The sequence below is a fragment of the Garra rufa genome, chromosome 23, assembly GCF_049309525.1.
Source record: "Garra rufa chromosome 23, GarRuf1.0, whole genome shotgun sequence".
Taxonomy (NCBI): Eukaryota; Metazoa; Chordata; class Actinopteri; order Cypriniformes; family Cyprinidae; genus Garra; species Garra rufa.
The window spans coordinates 37,775,022-37,789,883 of record NC_133383.1 but is presented as its reverse complement, the minus strand read 5'-3'; the positions used below and the strand labels follow the sequence as shown (position 1 = coordinate 37,789,883).

General features: G+C 35.3%; 1 protein-coding gene across 1 annotated transcript in view; it reads right to left on the bottom strand.

The window, feature by feature from the left end:
• LOC141299593 (exonuclease mut-7 homolog) overlaps positions 1-12,748 on the bottom strand; it is a 63,486-nt gene extending 50,738 nt beyond the window's left edge. The window contains exons 1-12 of the mRNA XM_073829961.1: positions 12,644-12,748; positions 12,467-12,540; positions 9,506-9,544; positions 9,259-9,425; positions 8,912-9,062; positions 5,536-5,734; positions 5,311-5,420; positions 5,046-5,223; positions 4,789-4,952; positions 3,023-3,223; positions 2,277-2,330; positions 1,994-2,125 (exon numbers count right to left, since the gene is read on the bottom strand). Of these exons, the coding sequence (XP_073686062.1) occupies positions 1,994-2,125; positions 2,277-2,330; positions 3,023-3,223; positions 4,789-4,952; positions 5,046-5,223; positions 5,311-5,420; positions 5,536-5,734; positions 8,912-9,062; positions 9,259-9,425; positions 9,506-9,544; positions 12,467-12,540; positions 12,644-12,737 (1,563 nt within the window). The 5' untranslated portion in view covers positions 12,738-12,748. The remainder of the gene's footprint in view (positions 1-1,993; positions 2,126-2,276; positions 2,331-3,022; positions 3,224-4,788; positions 4,953-5,045; positions 5,224-5,310; positions 5,421-5,535; positions 5,735-8,911; positions 9,063-9,258; positions 9,426-9,505; positions 9,545-12,466; positions 12,541-12,643) is intronic.
• Between the last annotated feature and the right edge of the window lie 2,114 nt (positions 12,749-14,862).

The following is a 14,862-nucleotide window of genomic DNA, read 5'->3' as shown; positions in this document are numbered from 1 at the left end:
TCGGAGGTGCAGCTCTAATGAAGATCAGGTATTAGAGCAGGAATGAGTCAAGCGCATATCTGCCTCCATCTCTCCCTTTGTCTCACACCCTAGACTGTCTCTCCCTGTGTTTTTCTGTTATCTCTCACAACATCTTTCTGCCTGTCCTCTCTTGCAGGGCTGCCTCTCTTCTCACAGTCTCCTTTCCCATCGACTTTCTCATCCCTTGATCATCTTATTGGTATTAGCCAATATATTTAGTGGTGTTTGCTTCACTACCGCTCATATTACTAACAAACCTCTTATTTAAATTGATCAAATAACCCATCCTGTTTGTGCTATGGATGTGATTGATACCTTAAATCATTTGATTTTCTGGGGAGAGATGTGTTGAGATCTGCTGGCCTACCTATGGTATTCTCTTCTGTTATCTGGCATTATTTTGCCTAGTTTGAGCATATACAGGTTAAAGACAAAGGTCCAATGATAGAGCCCTGAGGGACACCACATGCTTTGTGGTTTTTCTGGACAAAGGTGTGTTGTGATTTTTTAAAGCGAACTCTCTTATGATTTAAGCAATTAGCCAAAGGATCCAAACAGCAAAGGTCCAATGATCGAGCCCTGAGGAACACCACATGCCATGTGGTTATCTGGACAAAGATGTGTTGTTGATATATTACAACGAGATCTCACTTATGACTTTAACTTATCATAGAAACACTTTTGACTTGAACTAGTAAGCAATTAGGCCAGCAACCACCTCTTCTGCTATGTTGCATAATTTAGCCTTGTTTGGGCATACAGTATGCAGAATATATAGCAAAGGTCCAATGATCGAACCCTGAGGGACACCACATGCCATGAGGTTTTGTGGACAAAGGTGTGTTGTGATTTTTTAAAGCGATCTAACTTATGATTTTAGCCCATTTGGGGCATATACAGGTTAAGCTGTAAATGGCCAATGATCGAGCCCTGAGGAATACCATATGGACAAAAGTGTGTAGTGATATTTCAAAGCGATCTCTCTTATGATTTTATTCTATCATAAAAACATGTTTGACTTGAACTAGTAAGCAATAAGCCAGCCACCACCAAATATACCCTAGCAACAATGGTGCTTGGTAGATCTGGCTGCATACACATGGTGAACTCATTTGTTACGTTGCATTGTTTAGCCTTGTTTGAGCAAATAAAGAATAAACAGCAAAGGTCCAATGACTGAACCCTGAGGGACACCACATGCCATGTGGTTTTCTGGACAAAGGTGTGTTGTGATGTTTTCACTTGAATCTAACAACCATATCAGTGCATCTCTAATGATGACTATGTACTTTTTTGTTTTTACTCTTTCCTTCTGTTTGTCTCCTATTATTTTGGTATCCCTCCGGTAATTGCTTATTTCCTTATCCATATCCATTGTCTGAATTCCGATCATCACTTATGTGAAAGGAAATGCCTAAAGAAAGTTCCTCCTCCACTTGTTCTAGCGAAAACCTCAGTGGCACATCAGGCCATTGATTCACAGGAGAAGTGTCACCAGAGAAGCCCTCTATCTCCTTGAGCTTCCTTCCGGGCTCACAACTCTCATGTCTGCAGATAAGACAGAAATGTCTCAAGACGAGGGCACTTTAGTGCAACTGTTTAGGTATCTCACTATTCAACTTTTTAAAAAAAGTCACAATGGTACCGACATACAGAATTCATGACGCAAAACACTGGTTTGGTTATTTCCTGTAAGATCTTTAAAAACAAACCTTGTCTGTTCAACTCCTCTAAAGGCTCTCAGTGTTTGTTTGCAGCCTCAATGCAACTTTTTGGTGGTATATGCCATTATCAAGGAGATCAACAGAGAATCTATGCAATGTATCTTTGCATTTTCCACCCTTTTTTTAAAACTGATAAAAGTTGATAAATGTTTCTTTTAAAGAGGAAGAGGTTTCTGTTCTGGTGATAACAAGTGTAAGAGACTCACACATGTCTCTATGTGCTTGGTTTACAGGCATGCACAACTGACCTGGCATCGACTGAAGATGTCTGCAGGGGTGAGGTGGACGTGGAAATGCCTGAGTACGTGCACGGCCTGGTCACGTGCCTTTTCTGAGCAGTCCAGAGTCAGGCAGCGGCCCTCTCCGACCTGTGACCGTAACTATACACATATACAAACACAAGATTTTTGTTGAGCAGATTGTGGCTCTGTACTAAAACCTATTGATCTGCCCATGAAGGCAAACTACGGCTGTAGGATGCAAAACAGCTCAGAGTTTGCATGCCTTTCAACAACTCAAACAGACACTTACTGTTTGGTATGGCTGACCTGCAGTGAGGATGACCCGACCTTCAGCACGAGCCAGCTGGAGGAGAAAAAAATAACATGAACATGAAAAACTATTTTTTCCAGATAATAGCAGGGTGATTTAGTTATGGTTTGACACGACTTGCCTTAAATTCGCCTTTTCTTTGTAGCCAAATACAACAACCTTTGTTTTGTCTTTGTTTATGACTATGGGGCTGTTGTCACTACATAGATCTGGAAGCCTAACTTTGGTATGAATTCGGGTTTTTTTGCATTATTTGGCCTTTTTTAAGGCACATACAGGTTAAACAGCAAAGGTCCAAGAACCGAGCCCTGAGGGACACCATATGCCATGGAGGCTTACTCAGATTTTAAGTTACTTATACGTTCTAAATATGTGACCCTGGACTACAAAAACAGTCTTAAGTAGCAATAGGTCAAAATTATAGCCTTTTCTTTTATGCCAAAAATTATTAGGATATTAAATGAAGATCCTGTTCCATGAAGATATTCTGTAAATTGCCCACCGTAAATACATTAAAACTTAATTTTGATTAGTAATATGCATTGCTAAGAACTTTAAGAACTTTAAAGGCGATTTTCTCAGTATTTAGATTTTTTGCACCCTCAGATTCCAGATTTTCAAATAGTCGCTTGCATAAAGCTTGCATAAAGACATATCAGTTGTAAAATTTAATATAACTAATTCGGTTATGTCAAATGTTAACAACAGGTGACTGATTGTCTCACCTCGGCTGCTACTTTATGGTCATCCGTGTTTTCCAGCATCTTGACATCCACCCCCAGACAGCGCAAAAAACGTCCCAGACCCTGCAGCATGTTATCACAGACCACTCGCAGTTCTGGCGGTGTGATGGTGGGCCCCTGGTACTCCGAATTTACCTTTATGTAGTCCTCCACAGACTGGGACTCCTTTGGCTTCTGCTGAGCCTTAAGATTGAAACACACATTGGTGAAGATGAAATTATTTGACTTTTCTTTCATCTAAACTGTTCCAAAGATTGTGATCCACTATAATGCATCAAGAAATTGGAGAAAAGTTTGGACAGACAGAAAGTACTACAGGGCTTCTCACAAAACTCTCACAAAATCTTTTCCATAAGAAATTACCAAAAAAAAAAAACATCCAAAAAATGTACCCATCACAATGTGATCCAAGATGTTCACGTCTTTCTTTCTTTAGTCAAAAAGTAGTTAAGGTTTTTGCGGAAAACACAGGATTTTTCTCCATATACTGGACTTCAATGGTGGCCAACGTGTTAAAGGTCCAAATTGCAGTTTCAATGCAGCTTCAAAGGGCTCTTCATGATCCCAGGCAAGGATCTTATCCAGTGAAACGATTGGTCATTTTCTTAAAAATATTTTATTTACTTTTTTAACCACAAAAGCTTGTCTTGCACTAGCTCTGCGATGCGCACCGCATCTACACGCATTACGTAATCATGTTGGAAAGGTCATGCAAGGTTAATTCTTCATCTGTGTGAAAGGGGATCTGACTTTCTTCGGCCTACATCGCGTGGCGTGACCTTCCAACACAATTACGTAATGCATGAGGTTGGGCTGGTGCAAGAGCATTTGTGGTTGAAAAGAGCACACATTTTTATTGTTTCAAATAAATGACTGATCATTTCGTTAGTTTAGACCCTTATTCCTTGGCTGGGATTGTGTAGGGCTCTTTGAAGCTGCATTTGGACCTTCAACCCATTGGCCACATTTAACTCCACTATATGGAGAAAAATTCCTTAAAAAACTTAATTTCTTTGCAACTGAAGATAAATATTTATTTTGTAAGTGAACTAAACCTTTAAAGAAAATTATAAATTAAATGTGTAAAATATGTAGTGGTTTTAAATGACAAATTAAAAAAAAAAAAAAAAAAAAAAAAAAAAAAAATCTTATACATTGAAGGGATTGTTCACCCAAAAATGAAAAACTGATGTTTATCTCAGACAGTTGGACATTGTGGTGGATCAGAGGTAAAATAAAATGATATAAATACTGTTCAGTTTCTTGCACAGATCGATTGTTTGGTGTCTTAAGACCTCAATGTATCGTCACAAGCCGCAGGGTTTAATTTGTTTTTGTCTGTGTATGTTTTTTTGATTCTCAAATCCATGTGTCCCATTGACTGCCATTATATGACTAACCGACTGCAACGGTTTGAGTTAAAAATCTTTATTTGTTTTCTACCGGAGAAACAAAGTCACCTACATCTTGGTTGCCCTGGGGTCAAATTTTCCTTTTGGGTGAACTATGCCTTTAACTAATAATTCACAAAGTAACTAATGATATCAAAACCCTCACAAAAATGAACTATGTTTAGAATGCCTGCCACATTTTTAGTTGGATCCCTTAATTTTTTTCATCATAAAAACTCCACATGTTGTCATCAGCTACTTTTATATTGAATTTATGAAAGTAACTAGGGCAGAGCAATTTTCAGCACTACAGACTCATAAAAGCCCAGTCAGAGACTAGCGTACCAGTGAACTGACCTCTCTTCTTTTAGACTGCTTGCTCTTTTCTTTGGTTTTCTTTTCCTCACGGCTCTTAGCCGACTGGGCCGAGGGAATGGAGCGGAGGTCCTCTGGCAAACAAAATTTCTTCGGATCGCGAGAGAGGACGAGGTAGACATCTAGCAGGCAATACGCATCAGTGGCTATAAAAAATAAAAAAAAAGTCAGCACAAAAAGAGAATGAGACAAGGTTGAAAAACGCAATGACACCCTTTAGAGAATTAATTGCGTGTTACCTGCATAGCGGAGTTGGCTGGTCCGGAGTGGCCGGCGTTCCCAGTTGGAGAGCTGCTCGGTTTTGTTCAGTGGTTTTCCTAAGACCTGCTGTACTAGCAAACTCAGGCCTTTCTCTGCAGGTCCCTCACTCACTTCCACTGACCGACATCTTCTGTTGCCCAACCAGCACCGTTGAAGCTGAGGAGACAGAGGTCAATTCTCAAAATCAGAATATGGTTAGAAATATCCAATCGGGAATGGTTAGCTAGGGAGTCGTATAAGCACCTCTTGATGGACATGAAGCAGATCCAGAACTCCTTCCATTTTTATTGGCTCTTCCCTGAGCTCAGGCCACGTGCTCACCAAACTCCGCAGGTCTCCAGACATCCCATAACCTAGATGCACACATACAGCTAGTAACGCTTACCAAAGTTGATGACAGAACTACCATATAAGAAATCTGAAAAACATCAACTAGTCAGTGGCTTAATTTGTCTTGAGGTTTCCTACCCAGTTTGAGGATGTTCCTGTCTGACAGCAGAGCCCTGATGAAATTCACTGTGGTGCTGTGGTGGCTAATGGCGTGAGCACAAAGGTCCAACAGAAACACCCGTTCCTGTATGGCCAGCTGGATCAGAGCCACACGCTGAGAGGACACTGTGCCAAAACCGGCTCTCCATTCCATGTCCATTCCCACCACACAACCAGGCTGTAGAAGAACGAGGTGAGACATTTATAGAAGACATATAATGCAAAACAGGACTTTCCTTGTTCTTTATGTGACAATATAAACTACATCAGTAGCAAATCATAACAGAAGTCTTTCACACAGAGAGGTCTTAAAGGAGAAGTTTTACAGATCATGCACTCACCCCCTTGTCATCCGAGATGTTCACGTCTTTCTTTCTTCAGTCGTAAAGAAATTATGTAGGAAAACATTTCAGGATTTCTCTCCAAATAAAGGACTTGGTTCCCCCGAGTTTGAACTTTCAAAATGCAGTTTGAATGCAGCTTCAAAAGGCTTTAAACAATCCCAGCCAAGGAAGAAGGGTCTTATCTAGCGAAGCAATTGGTTATTTTCTAAAAATAGGGTTCGTACCGATACTGTAAAATGAAATTCCAGGAGTTTCAAGGACTTTCAAGCACTACTTTTTTGATTTTCAAGGACTTGAATCAGAGATCTCACTTTTGGTTTAATGTTTTCTCCTCAAAAAAAAAAAAAAAAAAGATTTGCGAAACCACTCCAAAATCCTGAAGTCCCCACCTGAATAAAATGATTTGCAAACCATAATTTCACAGTTGCCAGAATTATTCAAGAACCTGTTCCAAAGTCAAAATCCTTTGCGAGATTAGATTTTAAAGCCCATTTTGAATCAAATGATTTGTGTTACACAATCCGTCTGGAGCGCTACAAAACAGTGAATCACTTTGCGACGCAATAGTGTTTCGAAAACCTTCCATCATTTATGTGCTTTTTTAAATCATTACAAGTCACGTCAAAATTCAATTCGATTTTTAAGTTGGAGGAGAAAATGAGAAGGCATTTAAGGAAAAAATTTTTTAGAAAATAACAAATCGCTAGATAAGACCCTTCTTTCTCGGCTGGGATCATTTAGAGCCCTGTGAAGCTGCATTTAATCCTTAAATGCATACCTCAGGTCTTTAGCGACCCAGGACATCATTCACTACCCACTCCCTCCTTCATTTTTTGAAGATTCTCCATGAGGCGAAATCTTGCATCTTGAATTTCTTCCATTTTCTAATAATTGCATCATCAGTTGTAGCCTTTTTACCAAGCTGTTTGCCTATTGTCCTATAGCCCATCCCAGCCTTGTGCAGGTCTACAATTTTGTCCCTAGTGTCCTTAGACAGCTCTTTGGTCTTGCCCATAGTGGAGAGGTTGGAGTCTGATTGATTGAGTGTGTGGACAGGTGTCTTTTATACAGGTAACAGGTTCAAACAGGTGCAATTAATACAGGTAATGAATGGAGGATAGGAGGGCTTCTTAAAGACAAACAAACAGGTCTGTGAGAGCCAAAATTCTTGCTGGCTGGTAGGTGATAGGTTGAATATGTAATAATGATTGGCAAAACATTCATGCATTTAAGGGTTAAAGTGCATTTTGGAAGTTGAAACTCACAGGCACCATAGACGTCCACTATACGGAGAAAAATCCTTAAAGGTGCCATAGATTGGAAAACTGTATTTACCTTGGCATAGTAGAATAATAACAGTTGTGTACATGGGCATGACATACCGTGAGTCTCAAACACCATCGTTTCCTCCTCCTTATATAAATCTGGTGTCTGAAAAGATCACTGAAAAATAGGCTAATCCTAACATAACAGCGACTGTTACGTAATAGACACGATCGTTAATAGTTACGCCCCCAACATTTGCATCGCCCAATCATCAGTAGTTCTGCAGCTAGGCTATTGTGAAAAAAACAAAAACAAAGCAAGGACAACAGCGAAAATGGCAGATCACGGGAATAAATGTTATGTTCCAGGTTGTGCAGGAGATGTTAAGTGCAGGGATGGTTGGTGTCTGTAACTTACTCAGAAAGGCAAGGAAAACAAATAAAGCGATCTAATAAAATAAGGCGAGCCACTGAAGGGACACGGTTAGCTTCTCGCTAGTGGTAGCCTGTTACATTGCAGTCCATAAGATTTCACTTACCACATAAATGGAGAGATGACTGCGCGGACGATGGTAAATGATTTACAGATCCTGAGCATCACTAACTAGCATCTAAACTTGTAAAACATGTGGTAAGTACTGCCGCTGCAGTTTAACGTTACATAGAGCTCATGCAATCACAAAAGTGAAAGAAAAATTATTGTGCATTCAAAACGGCAGTTTCAATAAATCACATATTAATAGTGGTTCAAGCTCCGAGATTAAATATATATTTTCCTGAAATGAGCTGCTCTGTGAAACAGCCAATCAGAGCAGAGCTCCTCATTATTATTCATGAACCTTCCAAATAAGGCAATAACAGAGCATTTCATTCTAGGGACAAATCCTAGGGTTGTAAATGGACCTGTAAAACATTTCTAGAGAATGTTTGCCCTTTTCTATGCCATATACCTTCTAGGTAGATATCAGAGAACAATTTAAAGGGGTCATCGGGTTGAAAACTTTCACATGTTGTTTGAACATTAATGTGTGTTGGTAGTTTGTGTACACAACCACCCTACAATGATAAAAATCCACCCAGTGGTATTTTTGTAATCTTTAAAAGTAATATCCCCTTTTTTAAAATCAATTTATTCTTAGCTTCTTGTCGTTGTGATGAAATACATTTGATTGACACTTGGCGCGAATCGTTCCTGATGCAGCTTCACCCACAGCAGAAGCGAGTATAAGGGTTTTTTATGCATCTTTGCAAATGGCCTTTCTTAATAATGTGCTTGTTGGCAAGTTTCGCCGATAAACATGGCAAAATGCAGCTAAACATGGCTAAATGCGGCTAAAGTAAAAATAATCCCAGAGAGGGGCGGGGCGAGCAGAGCTCGTGGCATTTAAAGGGGCCATGTCTTAAAATGAGCTGAAATTTTGCAGAGCTGATTTTGATAAGGTAAAAGGGTGTTTGTTTTACACTACTATTGATCATTTTTAATCAAAGTATATTAGAGACTTTTCATTAAGACCCTAAAGAATCATATGAACTTGTGGAAAATGGCATCCGATGACCCCTTTAAATATTGTATCAATGCATTCTTTGGCACCTTTAAATGTTTTGTTTTTTTTTTTTTAAATCCTAATTTCTTTACGACTAAAGAACATCTGAACATCTTGGATGACAAGGGGGTGAGTAAATTATCTGCAAATTTTAGTTCTGGAAGTGAACTACTCCTTTAAAGCTACAGTAGCAAAGGGTCACCTTTATAACAGCTTCTCTGCACTGCTCGACTTCATCTAATGTTTCCACAAAGCAGACGTTTTCTCTGGGCAGAGGCAGCTGGTAGTATTTTTGCTGAACAGACTGAAGAGGTGTCCAGGATTCGGGCGAGCCGCTCACAGAACACATCTCTCTATGACAGGATAACAGGAAAATACTGAGGTTGATGGTTCGCAAGCAGTGTCAAAAACAGTCTTGTGTCAGAAGGGTTACAGTAAATATTATTATTATTGGAATGGAGAATATTTATGGGAGGTCTTCACAAATATAGTTTCTTAGGTCTGTGTTTGTGTGTGTGTGTGTATGTGTGCATTTCATTTAATACTTACAGCTGCTTGGGGGAGAGGCTCTGAATTTTGTCCCAGACTCCTAGGGGAAGCCTGTTTCTGGGTAAGCTGTAAAGCGCAGCCCACTGGGCAGCAGTTTGGAGACTGCAATGTTTAACCAACAGCTGCACCAACTGAATCTGGAGCTCTGTATTGCCTTCGATCATGGCCTGAGATTACAACACACTAATTTAAACCTCAGTTGTTTGATGTTGAAGTGCTGACAGAATCCAAACAGAATTAGTGTTACCTGAACATGGTCTCTCCAGTTCTCCTCAGACATGCTTTTCTGTCAGACAAATACAATGAAACAGACTCATCAATGAAGTTGTAAAAACTTTAACCTCTGTAGTGTGATGCATTTCTGAAAGCAGAAAATATTTAGTGGTAAATAAGGGGACTCTTTGGTCATAAAACAAAATATATCAGATTATTACAGTAGCTTATGTTGCACAATATGTCACTTTATATTATGTTTTCATTATTAGTAATTGAATAGGTTGATTACATATATCATAATCACAATAAAAAAATAATTAAAATCATAAAATTAAAAATAATTACATTATTAAAAGTATTCAACAGTTTGCATTGTACATTATTTGCTGATGCCTACTTTTACTCTGTCTAAAAAAAAAATCCTAATTGTAGGATTCATTTTTTATTATTAATGTTACAATGCAAAATTACTAGTAGTACATTGTTTTATTTATTATTATAGTTATTATTTTTACATTTTATTTTCTATCTATTTATTTTGTAATTAATTTATATTTATTAATTTATTTTTATTTGATAACATTTATCTTATTTATTTTATATTTTATTAAATGTTTTAATTAGATAATTGTATTATTTGTTATATTTTATTTAATTTTGAATTATTTTTATTAATATTATCAGGAAAAAACAACTGTCATTTCATGATAAAGAAAAAAAAATATTTTTGTGATTTGTTAATTATTCATTGTTAAGTATTCATTTTTTATTTAATCATTTATTCATTCATTCATTTGCTTGTTAATTCATATGTTTGGCACAATATTTTGCTTCTTTAGAGAAAAAAAACAGCTTTACTAATTATTGATAAATTATTAGTAAGTTACATAAGTGATAATAAATATTCTAAAAAAATTAAATCATAATTAAAAAATAAATACATATAAAAAAATTTCAAAGTATTCAACAGTTTGCATTGTACATTATTTGTTGATGCCTAATTTTACTTCAAGTAAACAAAAATCCAATTGTAGATTGATTTTTATTGTCTATTTAATTGCCATAAAATAATGTTACTATGTAAAATGACTAGTATGTTTTTTTTTGTTGTTTTTTTTTTCTTTTGGTGGGCCACAATGTGACATTTTATTTCCCAACCAAATATTTTATTTTATTTTATTATTATTTTTATTTTTTTATTTGGTGGGCCACAATGTGACATTTTATTTCCCAACCAAATATTTTATTTTATTTTATTATTATTTTTATTTTTTTATTTGGTGGGCCACAATGTGACATTTTATTTCCCCACCAAATATTTTATTTTATTTTATTATTATTTTTATTTTTTTATTTTTTTATTTGGTGGGCCACAATGTGACATTTTATTTCCCCACCAAATATTTTATTTTATTTTTATTTTTATTTATTTTTTTTATTTTTTATTTTTTTATTTGGCGGGCCACAATGTGACATTTTATTTCCCCACCAAATATTTTATTTTATTTTATTTTTATTTTTTATTTTTTTATTTGGTGGGCCACAATGTGACATTTTATTTCCCCACCAAATATTTTATTTTATTTTATTTTTATTTTTTTATTTTTATTTTTTATTTTTTTATTTGGTGGGCCACAATAGGTTGATTACAGATACAGATATTTCAAGTAATCAAAAATTGTAGATTAATTTGTTTTGTTTATTTAATTGTCATAATATAATGTCACAATTAGGGCTGGGCGGTATGACGGTATATACTGTTACCGCGGAATGAAATGTGTACCGTAAAAGATTTTTTTATTCCGTGTATACCGCGAAATGTAAATAAGTGGGCGTGGCCAAATCACGTGAATCACAAAAAATTATATTGTGAAAGATATCGTTATCGTGAAATAAAATTTTGGTCATATCGCCCAGCCCTAGTCACAATGTAAAACTACTAGAAGTACTTTATTTTATTTTTTTAAGGGGTGCAGAGCGACATTTTTTTCCCACCAAAATGGCTTTATTTATTAGCATCTTCATCATGTAATTTAGTGATAATATCAGTATTTGTGATGTTTATTTCTATTGTTAAATATAATAATTTTCAATTAGTAATTGAATAGGTTGATTATATATATCACTAAATATACAGTATATAGTGATATATATATATATATTGATACATATATATATATATATATATATATATATATATATATATATATATATATATATATATGTATTTATTTTTTATTGATTCATTCATTAATTTATTAGTTTATTAATTGTTTTGTTTATTTTATATGTTTGGCATAATCTTTTGTTCCTTTAGAAAAACAAGAATACTAATTATTAATAAATTATTAGTAAGTTACATAAGTGATTAATAATAAATGTTCTAAAATAAAAAGTAATATTTAAAAGTAAATTAAGCATTATTTTTAAATCATTACATTAACATTATTACTAATTATAATTCATGACATTTACATTATTGGTATTTGAAAACCTGTCCACAAAATCAACAGCATGTGGTGCAACCAACATACAGACACAAAAACGACATCAAATGACATCAAAAGAAACCCCTGCAAACCCTCATGACTGTGTGCCAAGGTCAACAAGGTCTCTTAAAATATCAGATAATCTTACGACTTCGTGAAATTTAGGCTCTAAAATGTCATGTGGTGCAACTCTTCAAAACTATACAATTTTTATAAATGAATAATTCACCACATTTGTAAAAACAAATACGTCTTGCCTTGAAAAGTATATTTAAAAGCATTTATGAAAACAATAAGTAAGATGTGCACACTTACACTAACTCACAGTTCAATATTATTCAGTATTCTTACCTAACGGTTACACAAGCTGAAATATTTAAAGTCGCAGAAGTGAAACTAACATGAATACAAAGACTAGATTTCTAAAAACCTAACGCTTGACACCCGTACATATTTTTGACTCATGCAATAAACAAAGGCTGTGAAAAGGGGAACTTTCGTACCTCTCCAAAGGTTTTGTACATGAGAAACCTCAGTGAGTCCAGCTTCCTCTTATAGACTGAATTAGAGCACAGGCCTGTGGTAAACACACCCAGTGTGAACATCATATACACACACGTTCATAAAACCACACATCTGAGATGATGACACTATCAAACAGACACACAATGCTCACACACCTGGATCAATGCAGAATTTGTCCATGAGTCTGAACACGTGTTTACTGAGGAGCTTGGGCTGAATTTGGTCCGTCTGATGTTTTGAGAGAACCATGTTCGGGTGCTGACTGAAAACACACAACACATATTTTCAGAAATTAAAATCAGGCATCAAAACACTTAAACGCAGGGCTCTACGCTTACTTTTCTTTTTTCAGGAGCACTTGTGCTCCCGCAGCCAACATTTTAGAAGCACATTTCAAAAAATCTGATCAAAAATTAGCCTTCCCATTACGAGGTGATATTTGACTCCTTAAATAGATTTACAGGGAATTAGTTTTTACCTTTTAATGGCATTTTTCTAACTTTATTAAAAGTATATAATCTTTTATGTCAATTTTTTTTATTATTTTTTTAAGAGCAGTTTTTTCATGCAGCTATGAAGATTTTGGTTTGAAAGTGTTTTTCAGACTAGTGGAAAGAAAACATCCAAAAAACACTGTTAAGTGTTTCTTTTATAGCACTTTATCTATTTGTGTCAATAGATTTTTCTTCTACACTTACACAAACCAACCTTTAAATTTTTTTTCCTGTCTAAATCCTGAAGGTTTTTGCAGAATGACTTGTTCATATATAATTTGCTTGATTTTACACATTTTATTCTACAAAAAATGGTACAAATATGTAAAATATATATCATTTTTCATGCACCTATCAAGTTTGAGATTTTAGGCTTTTTGGTTTTTCATAAAGTGTTTTTTCAGACTAGTGGAAAGAAAACATCCCAAAACACTGTTAAGTGTTTCTTTTTTAGCACTTTATCTATTTGTGTCAATAGATTTCAATTACAATACATATGTTCAAAGGCCGTTTTCTCTAAATGAGTTTTTTCTCCTACACTGAGCCATAAATCTCAATTTTAGTAGCACTTACACACCAAACTTTACATTTTTATTCCTGTCTATATCCTGAAGGGTTTTACAGAGGGATTTGTTCATATATAATTTGCTTGATTTTATACAACATTTTATTCTCCTCAAAACTGTCAGAAATCTATCGTTTTCCGCCTGTTCTAAGTATTTTCTGAATTATGTTGTGACGAAATTAGATACCCAAAATTCCCTCTGTAAAATCTTTTGAAAAAATTAAACAAGAATTTTGAAACTGACATCATCCAGTGTTTCGATTTTTGTACTAGAAATGTTTGCAAATTAGCGCATACTTCATTAAATAATGCCTCATTTGCATATTCAAAGCTAACATTTTAGAAAACTTGTAATACAAAAAATGTTTGCAGTTATGAAAGTAAATCAATCAACTGGCTAAGTAAAGAGATAACTATTAAATTTTTAATATTTTTTAACCCTATTCACCTGCAGTGTCTTGCCTTAAACTGATTTAAATTTCTAATTAAAACAACAATAAGTTAACAATAAGTTACCAGTGAGATGAAATCAGCATTAACAAAATTCATACAGAGGTGGCACAGAACAACACAAAGTGGCTTGTAGGTGTATTTTCATGTTTAATGAGGCTCAGGGGTGGCATGAATGCATTCAAATTAATAAATTCATGTTGAAATTAGTGTTTTAAATTAAATTAAATAACAGAAAAGATACTTTAAAATTTTAAGTAAATCTGCCAAGTCACTGATTTAATTAGATTCATTCATTCATTTGATTAGTTCGAACGGCTGATTCATTCAGGAATAAAGCAAGTGACTGTCTGTTTGAATGGGAAATTGAATCATTGACTCACTTGATTCGTTTAAAAGCACAGTTGTGACTATTTTTGATGATGGAATAGAGCGAAATCTGGCAAGTGTTATAGTCAGACAATGTAAGTCACTTAATAATAACTTCTTGTTTATTCAACTGTTGTATTAAATCAAGATCTCATTTACAAACTCACTTAACAATATTAAAAGCTTCCACTCATCTTAGTTCATCAGGATCTCACAAAGTTCCATTATAATCGACGAAGCTCTGTACAATGCACAATCAGTCTCTTATTTACACTCTCTCTACACTTTGTTCATGAAAGGATTCATCAGATATGTCTGTGATACATTACTCGACGTTGTAAAAACACGTAGAAGCTCCCCTGAGCGCAAACGCAAATATGCTGATAGGGTCAGTTGCACGTGGTGCTCCTAAATATTTTTTCATTGCAAATGCGAGTGAAATGGAGCCCCGAAATTTACAGTTGAAAAGGTGAAAATGATATAATGATAAATGATA